The following is an 18,518-nucleotide window of genomic DNA, read 5'->3' on the forward strand; positions in this document are numbered from 1 at the left end:
AATTAACAAAATTAATTTCCCCCCAATTAACCCAAATTCCCAATCAAATTAGGGTTCTCATTCTTTCTTCTTCTTCTGGCATCATAGATCTTCATGAAAAATATTATTATCTATGCTTTTGCTCTTCAAATTCTGGAATAAACCAACAAGAAACAAAACCCAGGTTCTGAAAATGGAAGCACCATGCTTTTTTCTTATCAGCCAAAAAGAATATATAAATGGTGATGCTAGGCATAACAACCCAGAATTTACAAAGAGTATATACAGGGCCAAACCAAAACACGCAGAAGCAAGTAACAGGGGAAATCAACACACTAACTCAACTCTGCCACTTGAAACATTAAATCGAAACCCAGAACCACAAAAAACATTTGTCACTAAATTAAACCCTTCAATATCTCTTTAACAAAAAAAATAAAACTGAACTGTAACAAAAAAAACTCTTCATTATCTTCATCATCCACTCTACTGGTCCATCTTCATCATTCTAACCCAGAAAAATGCAACTCCAAAATTGTCTTGTGCTTCTTCTCCTTCTTTGATCTCTTAGACCTGTAGCCTCACCTCACCCTCACCCTCACCCACACCCACCTGCAACCTGCAACCCAACCCTCACGGCCCGTGAGGGTTCACGGCCTCACCCAATTTCAACCCTCACCCACCTGCAACCTCACCCTCACCCCCAAACCCCAACCCGCATCCCGCAACCTCACCCTCACCCTCACCCTCACCCTCACCCTCACCCTCACCCACCTGCAACCTCACCCTCACCCCCAAACTCCAACCTCACCTTCACCTTCACCTTCACCCTCACCCTCACCCTCACCCACCTGCAACCTCACCCCCAAACCCCAACCCGTAACCCCAACAAGTCAACAGAGGGTCCAGATCGAGAGAAAGAGAAGGAGAGGAAGTCCGAATCAGCGACGGAGAGAGATGACCCAGATGAACATCTTCGTGGTGAATTAGGTTACGAGAAGAAGAAGACATCTTCTCCGTGTTCCTGTGCATGCACATCAGGTTCAGAGCGCCGAACTCGCGGCAGTTATCGGCGAGTTAGACGGAGAAATCGTACATGTGGCAGTGGAGACAGATCTAGGAAGAGAAATTGTGTTTGGTGAGGATATGCCGTTGGGAGTGGCACGATGAGGGTTTTTGTTATGATTCTTTTGATTTCTAGCAGTAGAGTAGTTGATGAAGATGAACATGGGGTTGGTTTTGATGAAGATGATATAGGGTTAATTTGAGGGAAATTTGTTTTTGTTAATTAAATTAGGGTTAGTTTTGATAATTGTTTTTATTGTTTTAAATAAATTAAAGTTTCTGATGATGTGGTTATTTTTTTTTAAATTTAATTTTTTTTTAAATCCACATCACCTCAATAAACCTAGTCAGCATGCCATTTCAGCATTCGCCGGAGCTCCAACCTCCGGCGAGGATCCGCTCCAAAAAAAATTCAAAGACGAGGATCATTTACAATAAATTTTCCGGTAAGGGACTTACATCAGACGGCGACACAAAGACAGGGACCAATATGATGCTTAACCCTTTAAATATTTGATCAATGGCTCTATCTATAAAGACGGAAGATTGTATATGGAGAATAATTTATTGAAATAGACTAATTCACTTGATGTGATCTCAAAGCCTCCAGAGAATTAGTCTAATAACTATTGTTTGTGGAGGTTAAAAATACTATTAACATTGGTGTCCATAGTTATCAAAATCTATTATGACTAATAATCATTTTTCTTTTTCTTTTGTGTGCATGCATATTAAAGATTAGAGGTGGACCCAGCTCCTAGCGGAGCTCCTTGTATATGTTACCAACAGTTAACTTGTTACTTACACGAGTATTCACGAGTCGGACTAATCATATGAGGAAAAAGAATCAATTTACATTTTAAATTCTCCTCATACTAAGATATATGAGAGAAGAAAGAGAGTGGAATGAGATATGCATGCATGTGATGCGATAGGAGCAAAAGTGAATTAAAAAGAAAAAAATTGATGAAAATTGAATGAATAAAAAAATAAGCATGAATGAAGTTAATTACAAAATATGACCTATGATCACCACTCATCACTAATTTTTTCGGTTTTTGAAAAGGTCTCCAACCAACCGTTCAAAAAATTGTAAATACCTCTCTCGATAAATTACTTTATTTGGATCCTATGTTATCATCCTTACAATAATCTAATTTAGTAGACGAATAACACCTTGTTGGCCACTCTCACCCCTAGTTTATGTCATGCTAATGAGTTTTTGTTATATATAATTTTCTTTGCTTGAGAATATCTTTTTCTTGGGTACATTTATGAAGAATACTTTACTTCAAAAGTTGGCAAATATGGAAACCCTTAACTTTTAATGGAATATATTTTTTTTGACAAAAGCCTTTAGCTTTTATTAATATATACTTTGACCTACTTATCTGATATATCAATCAACTAAAAAGCTAAATTATATTTTGATCTTGACAAAAAAATCACTTAGAGAAGTCCAATAAACATAATTTTACTGCTGGCCCAATTTAATAGAGGCCCATATTAGCCCAAATCAATTTCAACATTTCACACCGCTGCTATTAGCTGTCACAAACGCCGGCAATTCCCACCGAGTGTGTTCGGAACGTGATTGATTGTTCCTGTTCTCACTTGTCTTCTTCTCTTTCAGCACCTCATTCACCATTCCATTGGTTACTGCTGACATTTACCCACGTTGTTTCCATTGGAACCTTCTAACTCCATTGGTCACTGGTGAGTTCAACTTCGATTTCGTGTTTAACTTGTTCTGCTTCTGCACATGGATATGTCAATATCTTCACATGCTTGCATACCCTTTTGATTTTTTCGCTGTTTCAGATTGAATTAAGCTCCAAAGTTTCCAACTTTTGCAAAATGATATTGCTGGTCGCGCTCGCATTGCTTCTTGGTGGCTTCCTTGCTGTTCTTCTTTTCAAACCAAAATCTGGTACTTTCTGCTCTTCTGATTTTGTTATGTAATGTGATTTGTGCTGTGATTTTAGCTTCTGGGGAAGCTTTTTTGTGTGATAATGTGATTTTTTCTTTCCATTGTTCTCAGGGAATAAGGGGAAAACTCAGACCACCTTTAACAATACTAAGGTGAATATTCATTGAACAGCTTTTAACTTTGAGTTTGACTTCTGCTATTTCATAGATGATGATAGTACTGTGCAGTTAGCTAGAGTGGTTTCTATTTGTGCCCTTTTTTTCATTCTGTTAAAGTACATTTTGGATCTTGGTCAAACCAGCAAAGTAGTTATTGTATTGTTGATGTTTCAATTCTTCAAGCAATTAGTCAGCTAAGTCTCCTAAGGTTTAGTGTCGAATAATGTTGCTTTCACACATCTTTTTGGGTGGAAAGAGGTGGAAGGAGGAGAGATATATGAAGAAAAGAAAAAGTATGAGATGTGATAAATGATAAGAGGAGAGAGATAGAAATAAAAAATGGTTGAAAATGAGGTGTATAAAAATGAGGTGTGGACGTATCATTGTTGGTGTGGTGTCATCTGAGTGTGTTGCTCATAAGAAGGAAAATTTATGTTAGTCACAGAGAATTGTTAGTAGCATCTTATCTTTAACAGTCTCTTTTTTACTAATACATAGTGGGCTCAGGTTATTTAGTGGCCGTTTACTTCAAAATAGTAGTCTGTCTCCATGTTGAACACTATTCATGTCTGTACTTTGAATACTTGTTGTATTTTGTAGTTTCTTACTTCTATTTTTTTTAACTTGTATGCTAGATGATAATATCGCAATGATCCATTTTATCATTTCTACAGTGATTCATACTAGCTCGTAAAATGTTATTTCTCACTTTTGGTTTAGGATTTGTGTTTTTGTATTAATTTTTTACTAAATTTATAGTGTTACAGACTTACAGCTTTGTTGAGTCTGTAATTTTTTAATTTGTCATGTCTGTATTGTATCGTATTGTATCCATGTATTGTATTATACGTGTTTTGTACACGTGATATTTCAACCCAATAATAGAGATTGTATGCTGCTAGCATTCTTCCTCAATGATATGGCTTGATCTTTTTTGAACACTTCTTCTATATTGAGTGGAGCACAGTGTAAAGCAAAAACATGACATTTAGGAATTAGGAGGCCTTTAAATCAGCTTTATCATAGTGTGAATGTATGAGTAAGGATCAGAGTTCTACCATTTTGAAATTCTAGTTTGCCATGAAGGAGGAATGAACGTTGGGGTGATTATCTTTAGAATCTCACTTATTGAATGGAAGTACCATGTTTTTTCAACTACACTTGCTTAATGAAAGATAGAATCTACTTAGCATTTAGAAGACAAAATATCACTCCTACTTATTATGAGCCTGATGTTAGTCTGGTAAGATGGAGATACACTTACTTTAAGCTTCATTTCGGACAGGGGTACTTGTGAAATAGTTTGATTTGACTGAAAGTAAATGTTTGAGTGGGGCTTAAGATTACTTGTGAACAAAATATGCTGACCGGTTCTTTTTCTTGAATGTAATTTTACGTAGTGAAGGATGTTTATGCATAATTTTGTCTTTAATTTAGTAGTTGTGTGATAATTTTTTATCCAGTCGGTATCATGTTGTGTATGCTCACTGTATTTTTCCCGCAGGCATCAAAATCCTACAGTAAAACTGATGTTTCACTGCATAACAAAAGGACAGATTGCTGGATAATCATCAAGAACAAGGTATGATCTATTGCTGTATGTTATATTATGCACGTTATGAATGTGCTACTCCTTTGGTTTAAAACCAAATATTTCCTCATATCAAATCTTTTGTTCTCCATTCAATCTTATTTAGGCTACATTTTTTTGCTGATGCTATGATTTTGCATGACACTACTGTAACTGATCTATTTGTTACATTTCTTGGGGTTTCATCTAACTGTAGGTATATGATGTTACCTCATATGTAGAGGAACATCCAGGTGGTGATGCCATTCTAGCACATGCTGGAGATGATTCAACTGAAGGATTTTTTGGGTATGCATCTGTTCCCTTTCAGTTTTCACGCATGACTTGTCTGTAATGAAGATGCTTTCTTGATTTTCCATTTTTTGGAATGTATTTGTTTTGTTGTCAAAATTTTGTCTCGTTTTTCCCAATAAAATATTTTTTGCTTTCTTATAGGTGTGTACCTGGTCTAAGCATGCCCCTCATTGTTCTTATGACTTATCGGTTAACTGCTTAGGGTGTGCATATATAAACTTTTTTAAAAACGTAAAAATACGTCACACTAATCCATCTCCTGAGATCCTTTCATGATTTCATTTTGAAAATAGTGTTTTTTCCGTTGTTTTGCTTTGGGAATATGTGAAAACGGAAACATGATGGATTTCCAAACATGCTCGTAGACTTGATCAACGAAGATTTGAGTAGAAATTCCGTGATTATTTTCCCATGAACTGCTGATGTTGCCCTCCTCTCTAGAGATGGGTAAGAGTTTGTGGGAGCCTGGATGGAAAAGCGAGAAGCCTGAAGTTTCTAGCTTGTCACAAATGTTTTTGGTTAAACTGGAAGAATGAGATTCCTAAGTTTGCTAGACCAGTTATCCCAATAGCTTAAGCCCTTAGGTACAAGTACATGGGTAGTTTTATATCCAATGTTGTGTATATAATTAATAACTTTAGCTTCTAAGTTCATCATGTTGTCTTATTATTTCAAAACATTACTATGATCTTCATCAAATTAGCCATGCATAAGATATTGGCTTTCACCGTTTGAGCAGAGTACCTCCTTACATGAGATATTAAATTCAAAAGTAATTTGTTCCTTGTCATCCAAAACAAGTACTTTACATGTTCACCTTTCACATGCTCTCCCAGCCAAGCTCGTAAAAGGCTTCTGACAGCCCAATATCTTGCTATCAGTTGAATTTTCTATTCCAGCTAAGGTTCCTAGCATATTGTGCAATATGCTACATATATAATAGAGGACTTTTATTGAGTCGTTCTTCCAACATATCATATGTCAGTTTAAAAACTAGGCAATTGTGCCGTTTAATCCAAGCTTAATCCCCTGCTTGATAATTTGTCTATTTGTATTAGTTCTCTGTCCTTGTTTTGGCAGTAAAGTCCATAAACTTTATTATCTTTGTCTCCTCGACCGCTTGTGTCACCTTTTACCTGTTCATTGCAGGCCACAGCATGCAACTCGAGTCTTTGACATGATTGATGACTTCTACATTGGGGACTTGGAGCAATAGCTAAGAGAGTGTTTGGATAACGACCTAACTGGTGTTTTCACTGTCTCGGAAAGTCAAGTTTAACGTTCTAAAACGTGGATGCAGCCTCCAAGCTCCGTTTACGTTCTGTTTAACGAAATTCAAAAAACTCTAGCCAAGTCAGTGGTTTCTGGTTGGTTTGTAATGTTCAAGAGATATGTGATTTGAGAAGTACAATATTCAATTGGTTGTTGCCCCACACTTTTTGCACTCCTATTCTGATCATTTATCTTCATTAGACAGTAATTCAGGCGTCACTGTTTGAAATCAGACCATAACCCATTGCATGACTTTTGATAAAATGTGTCAGATGTGATAAACTGGATATGAAATGATATCCATGAAATAAGTTATTCTCTCATGTAGGCATTCCCAGAAAGGGTAAAACTCCTTTCATATTCCAACTACCACCACCCTTGTCTCTACCTATCACATCCTAAGAAAACAGAACCAAGTCTTGTTTTTTGTCAATAAATAGAATAGTACAAAAATAAATGTGAATCACTGGCTGGATATACATTTTAGGGATTCCTGATTGTTGAACATTCAATGCAGAACTGAACTGTTATAATTACAAAATTAGCTCCAACTGGGAAGGGCTTGGGCTAGAAATCATATGCATTGAATTTGTAGTAAAATGAAATATGGAATATGGAATCTACCATACTGATCAACCAATCAATCATGAATCACCAAACAATAAGACCAACTGATCTACCAACACCATTACTTCCCCATCTTGTCTCAGAGACACGATGTAAACCAAAGAGCACTTATTGGAACTTATGTAGTGTATCTTATAGTAGATAAGCTCCGGTGAACTCGTATCCACACGAGCTCTTCGTGTGATGAATAAAGTCGCTTCCGAGTTACTCAGATTTCTTGGGTTGACGCCGTACAAAACTTCTGGATAAAGAACGGATGATTGAGCCTTTGGTATTCAATCCTTTCATTCCATATAAATGTTTTCCACTCAAGTCTGTGTAAACTGGCTCCACATCCTCTCTTCTTGGAGTTCTTTCTATCTGAACAATATATAAAATAAATGGAAAAAAGTTGTTTATTAAAAAGAATTGCTATAACACATGGTCCCAACCTTCCTCCTCTCATGTGCTACACTGAATGCATATTTGTAAGTGTAGTGGCACTTGGAAGAGAAGGTTTGAGAACTTCTAAGTTCTAACTTCAATCTGCTTGAACTGTTACAGCTAGAAATAATACTTCTTGAAGTTGACATAAAATCTTGACCAACTTACCTTGCTGACTTTTCCTTCTTTCAAATAGTATCGAATACCAGACCAATTGATGGATTGAGAGAAATGAGAACGAATTGCAGATAAAGGGTATAGAAAGTTATCCACCAACATAGCAATGAATACCTGCTCAAAAGAAATAGAAAAAAATATTACCTTACCTGCTTAGAGAAGCAATTTGTTTTGGATAATAAACTTGGAGATTTACTTACAAGAAACCAGTTGTAGGTAGCAAGAGAAAGTGGGGTTGCCTCTGGGGACAGGATATTGCAAAGTAGAACTTCTATCCTTGTCAAGTTCCACATTGAAAAAAGCTCGACAAGAGTGCATGTGGCAAGGAAGTACACTAGTGATAACCCTGAGAGAAGAAAAACTGTGAATCCTAATGGAAAGTTCATCTCAAAAATGCATTTCTTCCATTTTTCTTTTCTTTTTCCACAAACTTTGCCTAGTCATCATGAATGCTTAAATCTCAGTAATTGAAATCCAATTTATAATAATGGGGAAGAATAGAGGTACCTCTTAGATTATGTTAGGCTATAATATAAAATCATTCATACATTTTCACCCTACAGCTTTAGCTTTTGGAATAGTTGGCCCATCATGACATGGTATCAGAGTCTATATGACTAAGTGTTCTAGAGTTCGATCCCAATTAACTTAAGCCTTTGGGACAGTTGGTTCAGGACATATTACTTGAACAAAATTAACCACAAGGCCACAACACAAGATCAGATCAAACTACCATAGTCCATACTCCATACCTTATTTCTCTTTCTTACACATGAACCAATACTAACATAATAAACTTATTATTAACTGCATATAAAGCCTGTTTGCCTCATCATGAATTTCCTAACACTTCAAATAATTGAACAGATCCCTTATTCATTACCATAGTCCTTACACATGAACCAATACTAACAACCTACCTAAAAAGGAAAAGTATTCTCACCACCAGAAGTGTAGGTCATGTCTTCAAGGGAATACCCCTTAAGGTGAAATCTTAGTGTCGCCGCGACTTGAATCATTGCCATGAAGTATGGTGCCACAAACCCCCATGACAAATAACAGTGGACAGCAAACAATGCACGGTTCATTACTTGGTTTACTTTGGTTGTGTATGACTCCAAAACAAAAGTTTGTTTCCTCAAATAATTCCAGTATCTGCATAAGTAAAATAATTAATAGAGAATGTAGGTTGAAACTGATAGAAACCAGTCAAGAAGAAGATAGGAAACTGATAATATTGAACTTCCAGGTTATTTGAGAGAACCTGGTCTCTCCCATCTTCCATTACAATGATCCCAAAGGTTATTTATAACATTTCCTCACTCACCCTCTGTTGCAAACCCAAGAACCAGGCCCAGGTTTGGCAACGTCTACAATAGGAGGCCCAAGATGATGCCAGCAGAATCACCTAATGATCACTCTTCTAGAATGTAGTATTCCTAAATAACCTCCTGGTGAGGTGGCATCAATCAAGAGGGGAAGGGGGGGACCATTGTACCAGCTGAGAGAATATAAGTTAGTTATGGAGAGAGTATTGTTTTAGGCTGGAATTGGCTAGGACTAGGAGAGAAGGAGCACTCTCGAATTTGCTCATCTTTGTCTTTTCATTTCCTCTGTTATTTGCAAATTCCCTAAACACTGCTTCTGGAATTTCTCCAGAGGATTCAGTGCTATCTAATACATTTGCATTCTCAGTTCAGTGTTATTTTCTGGTACCTAACATTGGTATCAGAGCTCCCGATCCAGAGGGAGCTTTGTATGGTGCTTACCCGCAGCGCCATGGAATCTCGAGTTGACAGTCTTGAACGCACCATCACTGAGATGAAGGAGGTGGCTCACGAGCAGTTTGAGGAACTCCGGCGACTCTTCATGAGCCGCGACCAGAGGAGAACCAGAGGACGCTCCAACACCCCTCGTCATAGGAGGACTTCGCGAGATCTGGGTTCCGTTTCTGCCGTAAGAACACACGGTGGGTCACGAACCGGGTCGCGAACCGGGTCGCGTTCTACAACACGGAGTCGCGAGCGTTTCGAACCCCACCATCATCGTAGTCATTTGAGAGCGGTGACTGGAAGGAGGGTAGACATTCCGATGTTCAATGGTGAAGACGCTTACGGGTGGCTCACCAAGGTTGAGAGATTTTTCCGCCTCAGCAGAATCGAGGAGGGAGAAAAAATCGAACTCGTGATGATTGCTATGGAGGAGCGAGCTCTGAGTTGGTTCCAATGGTGGGAGGAACAAGCTCCTGTGCGCGCTTGGGAACCCTTCAAGGAAGCTCTGATTCGTCGTTTCCAACCTGCTTTGGTTCAAAATCCCTTTGGACCTTTGCTTAGTGTAAAACAGAAGGGAAGCGTGATGGAATACAGGGAGAGCTTTGAGCTATTGGCAGCACCGATGAGGAATGCTGATAGAGAGGTGTTGAAAGGCGTTTTCCTGAACGGGTTGCAAGAAGAGATTAAGGCAGAGATGAAGTTGTATCCTGCAGAGGATTTGGCAGAGCTAATGGACAGAGCTCTTCTGTTGGAAGAGAAAAATCTGGCAGTAAAAGGGGGTAAAAGTAGAGAGGATGACAAAAGGGGATGGAAGGAAAAAGGGGGTGGGGGAGGGAGAAATCTCTCTAGTTATGGGGAAAACAGGGGAAGATTTCCTAGTACTGCAGTGGGCTACCAGGGTAAAGAAGGAGCTGGAAATCAGGATAATGAAGGGAAAAATCCTATGAACAAGGGGAATACTGGGAATCAGGTGCAGGAGGGAAAACCACCAGAGAGAAGATGGAATGGGGGGCAGAGACTTTCCCAATCTGAGTTGCAGGAGAGAAGCAGGAGGGGGTTGTGCTTTAAATGTGGGGAAAAATGGGGAAAAGAGCACATCTGTGCAAAGAAAAATTACCAGTTGATTTTGGTGGAAGTAGAAGATGAAGAAGAAGAAGAAGAGGTGTTTGAGGAAGCTGAAGATGGAGAATTTGTGCTGGAAGGCAAGGTCCTACAGCTGTCACTGAACAGTAAGGAAGGACTGACTTCAAACAGATCCTTCAAGGTGAAAGGAAGGATTAAAGACAGGGAAATTCTGATCCTTATTGACTGTGGAGCCACAAGTAATTTTATTTCCCAGGAACTAGTAGCAGAGCTAGAAATTCCAGTCATAGAAACTTCTGAGTATGTGGTGGAAGTGGGAAATGGTGCCAAGGAGAGAAACTCTGGGGTGTGCAAGAACTTGAAACTGGAAGTTCAGGGCATACAAATCACCCAACATTTCTTCATTCTCGGATTGGGGGGAACTGAGTTAGTTTTGGGAATGGACTGGCTAGCAAGCTTGGGGAACATCAGGGCAAACTTCCAGGAACTCATAATTCAGTGGGAGTCAAATGGACAGAAGTTGGCACTACAAGGAGAACCATCCTGGTGTGGGGTTGCAGCTGACTGGAAATCAATTAAAATGACAGAACAGAGAGAGGCTGAGGGGTATTTTTACTCTTATGGCTGTTTGAGTGAAGAACCAAGAGCAGAAGTTGAGACATCAGGTGCGTTAAAGAGAGTGTTAGCTGAGTTCCCTGTTGTGTTCCAAGAACCACAAGGATTGCCCCCAAAGAGAGACACTGACCATGCCATTTTACTACAAGAAGGAGCCACTATTCCAAACAGCAGACCTTACAGGTATCCTTTCTACCAAAAGAATGAAATTGAGAAGTTAGTTAAAGACATGCTGAAATCAGGGATTATTAGACCTAGCACTAGCCCTTTTAGCAGTCCTGCAATTTTAGTAAAGAAAAAGGATGGTGGATGGCGATTCTGTGTAGACTATAGAGCCCTAAACAAGTTAACAATTCCTGATAAATTCCCAATACCTATTATTGATGAATTGTTAGATGAGATAGGGTCAGCCATGGTCTTTTCTAAATTAGATTTAAAATCAGGGTATCATCAAATAAGGATGAGGGAAGAAGACATACCAAAAACAGCTTTTAGAACCCATGAAGGGCATTATGAGTATTTGGTTCTTCCATTTGGGCTGTCTAATGCACCATCTACTTTCCAAGCCCTCATGAATCAAGTTTTGAAACCTTATTTGAGGAAATTTGTTCTGGTATTCTTCGATGACATATTAATCTATAGCAAGACTGAAGAGTTGCATACAAAACATCTGAGGGTAGTATTGCAAGTACTGAAAGACAATCACCTAGTGGCAAACAGGAAGAAGTGTTCTTTTGGGCAGTGTGAGATTGCTTACTTGGGACATATTATCTCTAAAGAAGGAGTTGCAGCTGATCCAAGTAAGATCAAAGATATGCTAAATTGGCCAATCCCTAAAGAGGTAAAAGGGTTGAGGGGATTTCTGGGATTGACTGGATACTATAGGAAGTTTGTGAAGAACTATAGTAAATTGGCTCATCCCCTAAACCAGTTACTAAAGAAAAATAGTTTCAGCTGGAGTATGGAAGCAACCAAAGCTTTTGAGAAGCTTAAAGAGGTCATGACAACAGTACCAGTGCTTGCTGTTCCCAATTTTGATGAAACATTCATCTTGGAAACTGATGCCTCTGGGAAAGGATTAGGAGCTATCCTCATGCAAGAGGGAAAGCCTGTAGCCTACATGAGCAAAACCTTATCAGACAGAGCCCAAGCCAAATCAGTCTATGAGAGAGAGCTGATGGCTGTAGTATTTGCTGTTCAAAAATGGAGGCACTATCTGCTGGGCAGCAAGTTCATCATACACACTGACCAAAAGAGCCTGAGGTTTTTAGCAGAGCAAAGGCTAATGGGGGAGGAACAACAGAAATGGGTATCCAAATTGATGGGGTTTGATTTTGAGATAAAATACAAACCAGGAATTGAAAATAAGGCAGCTGATGCTTTATCAAGAAAGATGCAATTCTCAGCAATTTCATCAGTACAGTGTGCAGAATGGGAAGATTTGGAAGCTGAAATCTTAGGAGATGACAAGTACAAAATGATCATGCAAGAGTTGGCCACCCAAGGTCACACTACAGCTGGTTATAAATTGCACAGAGGAAGGCTGTTATACAAAGACATAATAGTCATCCCTAAAGGATCTGGGAAAATTCTCACAATTCTCCAGGAATTTCATGATTCTGCTATTGGAGGCCATGCAGGTATATTCAGAACATACAAGAGGATTTCAGCCCTTTTCTTCTGGGAAGGAATGAAGTTGGATATTCAAAACTATGTCCAAAAGTGTGAAGTGTGCCAGAGGAACAAATATGAGGCTCTAAAACCAGCTGGTTACCTTCAGCCATTACCTATTCCTTCTCAAGGGTGGTCAGATATCTCTATGGACTTTATTGGAGGGTTACCTAAGGCTATGGGAAAGGATACTATCTTAGTTGTGGTAGACAGATTCACAAAATATGCACACTTCTTTGCACTTGCTCACCCTTACAATGCAAAGGAAGTAGCTGAGTTATTTGTAAGAGAAGTGGTGAAATTACATGGATTCCCCACTTCTATTGTCTCTGATAGGGACAGAGTTTTCCTTAGCACCTTCTGGTCAGAAATGTTCAAACTAGCAGGAACAAAGCTGAAATTTAGCTCAGCTTACCATCCCCAAACAGATGGGAAAACTGAAGTGGTCAATCGTTGTGTGGAGACCTATCTGAGATGTGTGACAGGGCTAAAACCCAAGCAGTGGCCCAAGTGGTTATGCTGGGCAGAATTCTGGTATAATACAAACTATCATTCAGCAATCAAAACCACTCCTTTCAAGGCTTTATATGGGAGGGAGCCTCCTGTAATCATCAGGGGAAATGATTCCTTGACTTCAGTGGATGAAGTAGAGAAAATGACTGCTGAAAGGAATTTGATAATTGATGAATTGAAGGAAAACTTAGAGAAGGCACAGAATAGGATGAAACAGCAGGCCAACAAACATAGGAGGGATGTGCAGTATGAGGTTGGGGATTTGGTGTATCTTAAAATACAACCTTACAAACTCAAGAGTTTAGCCAGGAGGAAGAACCAGAAACTGAGCCCTAGATATTATGGACCCTTTCCAATCATAGAAAAAATTAATCCTGCAGCTTACAAGTTGAAGCTACCAGAGGACAGTCAAGCGCATCCAGTTTTCCACATTTCCCTGCTCAAGAAGGCTTTGAATGCAGGAGCCACCAGCCAACCACTACCTGTCTCTCTCACTGAAGACTGGGAGCTCAAGGTTGAACCAGAATCAATTCAAGACTCTAGAGCAAAAACTGATGGAGACCTAGAGGTATTAGTGAGGTGGAAGGACTTGCCAGAATTTGAGGATTCCTGGGAAGATTTCAACAAACTACTGGAACAATTCCCAGATCATCAGCTTGAGGACAAGCTGATTCTTCAAGGAGGGAGAGATGTTGCAAACCCAAGAACCAGGCCCAGGTTTGGCAACGTCTACAATAGGAGGCCCAAGATGATGCCAGCAGAATCACCTAATGATCACTCTTCTAGAATGTAGTATTCCTAAATAACCTCCTGGTGAGGTGGCAGCAATCAAGAGGGGAAGGGGGGACCATTGTACCAGCTGAGAGAATTTAAGTTAGTTATGGAGAGAGTATTGTTTTAGGCTGGAATTGGCTAGGACTAGGAGAGAAGGAGCACTCTCGAATTTGCTCATCTTTGTCTTTTCATTTCCTCTGTTATTTGCAAATTCCCTAAACACTGCTTCTGGAATTTCTCCAGAGGATTCAGTGCTATCTAATACATTTGCATTCTCAGTTCAGTGTTATTTTCTGGTACCTAACACCCTCTAACTAACTCTCAGACTAACTGAAGCTAACTAAACAACTAACTAACTAACTGTAGCCATCTATCAGAAAATTTAGTTTCAGGTGAGTGTTGATCACAAACCTTCCGAAATTAAGATCAGTTGCAAGGGGGTGAGGAAAGACAGCAACAGGAGGAGAAGTAATGAGCTTTTTGTGAGCCCCTGAAAGTGACAGTATTAGTGATGCTTAAAATGTTCAATTTAAAAGTTTGATTATAGTATCAATGAGTACCAGCTATGGCTGCAAGAGTCATATCATCAGAATATCCACCATTTCGAAGTTCTGATACTACACCACAATTATCTTGCCTGAAGTCTTCAGCATGCATCTGGAGAAAAACTTAGCAGTTAGAATATAAGTATATTTATGCACCAATGTGAAAAAAGGTAGAAGCTACTTGCCATCATGCACCCTCCCCACAAAAAGAATGTCTTTCCACCAGTGGCAAATCCCATTGAACAAGGCTGTTGGACAAAAAAACATGGAAACAAATGGTTGTAATTAAAATAGTGATATATTATCAGAAGCTTAAATAAAAGCCATCAGGTTCATTATTAACATTTTGTCCAAAAAAAAGTTTCATTATTAACATGTTACAATTACAATCCTCCTAGCAAACAGATGAGACAATGAACAAGTTATAGTATGTTTGGTTCCACGTTTGCATGTGTTGAAATTGATTTTCCACCCTCAGAATCAATTTTCAAGTGTTTGGCTATTTAGGGTGTGTTTGGGTAAACAGTTTAATTAAGCTCTTATGGCAATGAGCATTTATCGCATAAACATTTATTCATAAGCTAATTTGATAAGCTTATTGAAATAAGCGAAAATAGGTTACATGGAAGCATATGAGCAAATCTTAATAGCTTAGGAAAATAAGTTTAAAACAGCTTATAAGTAAGTCATAAGCTATTTACTTAAGTTCTCCCAACTATAAGATAAGCTCAAACAAGCTCTTCAAAACAGGTCCTTATTCTCACAATTGATTATAGCTCCAAAATCAATTGTGGAATGAAGCTGTATCCTAGCTTCTACGGCAGACATAATCAATTTCAGGATTTTACAATTGGATTTCACAAGATTACCCTACAAAATAATTTTTCTCATAAATGTATCTACATATAAATCACTTTCAACTCACTCTTACCCTAATCAACTTTACCCAACACACACTCAGAGACCAAAGTCAAAATTCAGTTAGTAAGTTTCATTTATGGTGATTCAGCTACCAATAGGTCTAAAACAAATGTAAAACAGAAGAAAACACAATCTTATATACAGAAATTCTTTGCAAAGATTCGAGACATGTATAAATTTACAGGTAGTAGTGTACCATATGGTATTCATAGATGCAATAACTCCCTAGACTTCCTGATGGTAAATCAAGAGGATATCCAGTTTGAATAAATATCTGTTAAGCATCAAAACAGAAGAGTTTAACCAAAAAATCTCAAGGAAGTGGAAAAGTAAATATTTCAACTAAACACCTAAAAACAACCACCACCACAAGAAACAAATTTTTTTAAGGTATACCTCTGGATTCTTTTCCATCTCACGAGCGAGTGTTCCAATTGATCCAGGATGTAACTTAATATCATCATCCAGAAATAATACATACTTGCTGTCTTTGTGCATTGCCTCCACTCCAACCTGCCCAAGTGGTAATACAATATATATGGTTAGGTGGTAAAATGCATCAAGCAACGGATTCGGTTGGGTTCCCGCACGCATTCAAGAGATCTGAGCCGTCCGATTAAGATTGGTCGGCTCAGATTTTTCATCACAATCAAACATGTTTTAACATCTGAGCCGCTTGATCAGGATCGAACGGCATCGCTCGGCTCAGGATTTGCTAACCGCGTGAATTTAGAAACTCGTGACTGCAATGAATTCATTTCCGTTTTTCATTGATATATATTTGCCTAGCAAGTGTTCTGTATATGCTTTGCTTTTCCAATAACTAGTCAAGGAAACAACTAAGATGAATCACCATTTTACTGACTTCAATCAAATGTCAGGATGAAATGACCAAGTTTCAAATATAGCATGCCCCTACTTTGCATTTGAAAAATACTGGTGAAAAATACATGTAGAAAAAAAAACATACCAATTGATTGTGAATTTTTTGACTACAAGTTGTTGACAAACCAGCTACAATAACCCTAGCATCAACACCCTGCATGCATTAAATAGGCATCTAAGTAAGAGACGCCCAAAACTGCAATAGAGGCATGCAAGGGCACCAAAACAATAGAATCAAGCCTCAAAATGAGCTTTACTTGCTCTTTAAATTCTGATATTAGTCTTGATACAGGATGGTAAGCTGGATCCTCTGTACTTTCTACCACTAAAAGAAATTCTAGAGGGCCACCATAAAGAGATGTTAACTGCATTAGAAAAAAGAACAGAATCATAATAAACAAAAAAAATAACACATTTTTTTCAAGAATTCAAGCATTATCAAAAGTTCTAATGATGTGAGTTATTTACCTGAGTCCTCCAGTTATGGAGATTGTGTTCTCCAAATCCTTTAAGGGGCATAATTACTGTTACTCTTGGAAGATTGACCTGATTGGAGTGCTCAAGTTCATAAATATCTTGACATAGGAAAGCAAAACTATTGCCCTTCTTCATACTACTCTTTATGCTATTTATCTCTCTGTTCCTGTTACACAAAAAACTTGTGTAAATTTCTTAGCTCTTACTGACACCATAATTATTAGGTTTCCTAACTCTGTTTAACATCAATGTGTACCTGACATAAGCAGCCCCAGACCAACCAATAGCAAGGATTAAGCAAATTAGACATCCCTGCATATTCAATATCAAATTCAGGACCATAAGAAACCAGTTGGAATTGTAAAATAGCTAAGTAAGAGCAACATGTTCACATTAAACCTCCAAAATCAAAAATAAATTAAACTTAACAAAAGAACATGAACACACAAGTCATAAGATAGGAACAACAACAAAAACCTTATCCTATTAAGTGACATCAGCTATATGGATCACACTAAGCCATTGAGTTCGATCAAAAACCAAATTATGAGAGATAATATTGATAATGGATCATTTTTAACAATATTTTCCCAAATTCTTTTTTTCTTCCTTCTACTCTCTTCTTCGTACTAAATATCATGTTATCAACTCTTCTTTGGGGTGTCTCCATAGGTCTTCTTTGTACATTTCCATATTACATTAGCTGATTTTCCGTTCAAGTTCTCATGACAGGTGTAACCCCAATATCTTCTATTATCCGCTCATTGCGTATCTTATCATTTCTAATGTGGTCACTCATCCATCTTAACATTCTCATTTCTGCTACTCCAACTTTTTTTTTCTCATGTTATCTCGTTAAAGTCCAAACATTCACTACCAAAAGGTATAGCATGTGTTATAGCGGTTTGGTAAAACTTCCGATTGAGTTTAACCGCCCAGCTTGAGTTTTATGTAACATCTTTATCAATTTCCTCATTATTTTGTATAATCGATCCAAACGTAGACAATCTCAAGGAACAAAATGACATCGCGTTTGTTTTGGGTACAAAATTTCACGGGTTCAAATCTTGTCATCCCTACTGCCTTTCAAATCCTCCTAGCCATTATCCAACTGCAATTATTCTTGCTAATAAGTATAATTTTTTGTTACTTTTTTGCTTATTCATGGGGGTTGAAAAATGGAAATGGAAACTTGTCATACAGAAAGAAAGAGCAAAAAGGAGAGAAATGGAAAACCTGGGTCTGAATAAAAACGCCCAAAGGAGAGGAGAAGCTTGTGCAGAGAGAAAAGAGGAAGGAATCGAGAGAGTCAAAGGAAGCCATTGCTATTGCGACTACCCTTCTTCCTCTGTTCTGTTTGTTTCTTTGAAACTCTCTGATTCTCCCAACACAAACACAAGCGAGAATGGTTCATCTTCATTGAACTGAGCCTATTTTTTCTATGTCATTTTCACCGCACAACACAACACAACACCACCACTCTCTCTATTCTCTATATCTGCCTCTGATTATGAGAGAATGAGAGAGAAGGTGAGTGTTAAAACACAAGCCTTAAAATAGAGAACAGCGGGAAGTGACCGTTGGATTGGTAGTTATTTATAGTTAGGTGAGGGACACAACACAAACAATGACAATGGCTTCATGCAAGTGTCACGTGCTCGTTATAAATCCAAGTCATTGTAAGATGCTTCCGAATCTTCTTTGTTTTCTTAATGTATCGTATCTCATTGCCGACAATTATTAGAC

At 38.3% G+C, this 18,518-nt stretch overlaps 2 protein-coding genes across 2 annotated transcripts; one reads left to right on the forward strand and one right to left on the reverse strand.

The window, feature by feature from the left end:
• Window positions 1-2,589: 2,589 nt before the first annotated feature.
• Window positions 2,590-6,919, forward strand: LOC130739028 (cytochrome B5-like protein). The gene is made up of 6 exons (XM_057591242.1): window positions 2,590-2,760; window positions 2,866-2,974; window positions 3,086-3,126; window positions 4,637-4,714; window positions 4,920-5,011; window positions 6,167-6,919. Exons 2-6 carry the CDS (start codon window positions 2,902-2,904, stop codon window positions 6,231-6,233), a joined length of 351 nt encoding a protein of 116 aa, XP_057447225.1. The 5' UTR covers window positions 2,590-2,760; window positions 2,866-2,901; the 3' UTR covers window positions 6,234-6,919.
• On the reverse strand, window positions 6,738-18,286 carry LOC130739027 (uncharacterized). Its single transcript, XM_057591241.1, has 14 exons — window positions 18,009-18,286; window positions 17,029-17,084; window positions 16,764-16,938; window positions 16,553-16,660; window positions 16,381-16,449; window positions 15,807-15,923; window positions 15,607-15,684; window positions 14,675-14,737; window positions 14,505-14,601; window positions 14,356-14,434; window positions 8,460-8,671; window positions 7,717-7,862; window positions 7,508-7,630; window positions 6,738-7,276 (listed from the first exon to the last, which is right to left on the reverse strand). Exons 1-14 carry the CDS (start codon window positions 18,093-18,095, stop codon window positions 7,121-7,123), a joined length of 1,566 nt encoding a protein of 521 aa, XP_057447224.1. The 5' UTR covers window positions 18,096-18,286; the 3' UTR covers window positions 6,738-7,120.
• Between the last annotated feature and the right edge of the window lie 232 nt (window positions 18,287-18,518).

This window comes from Lotus japonicus, chromosome 2 (assembly GCF_012489685.1).
Source record: "Lotus japonicus ecotype B-129 chromosome 2, LjGifu_v1.2".
Classification (NCBI taxonomy): domain Eukaryota; kingdom Viridiplantae; phylum Streptophyta; class Magnoliopsida; order Fabales; family Fabaceae; genus Lotus; species Lotus japonicus.

What these genes read in the sequence shown, in the direction of transcription:
- LOC130739028 (XM_057591242.1), top strand. Translation starts at nt 2,902, where the DNA reads ATGATATTGCTGGTCGCGCTCGCATTGCTTCTTGGTGGCTTCCTTGCT. An exon ending in GGATAATCATCAAGAACAAG is followed by an intron (nt 4,715 to 4,919) that starts GTATGATCTATT and finishes ATCTAACTGTAG; the next exon opens with GTATATGATGTTACCTCATA. An exon ending in TCAACTGAAGGATTTTTTGG is followed by an intron (nt 5,012 to 6,166) that starts GTATGCATCTGT and finishes TGTTCATTGCAG; the next exon opens with GCCACAGCATGCAACTCGAG.
- LOC130739027 (XM_057591241.1), bottom strand. Translation starts at nt 18,095, where the DNA reads ATGGCTTCCTTTGACTCTCTCGATTCCTTCCTCTTTTCTCTCTGCACA. An exon ending in TCTGGGGCTGCTTATGTCAG is followed by an intron (nt 16,939 to 17,028) that starts GTACACATTGAT and finishes TTTGTGTAACAG; the next exon opens with GAACAGAGAGATAAATAGCA. An exon ending in AAGAAGGAAAAGTCAGCAAG is followed by an intron (nt 7,277 to 7,507) that starts GTAAGTTGGTCA and finishes TATATTGTTCAG; the next exon opens with ATAGAAAGAACTCCAAGAAG.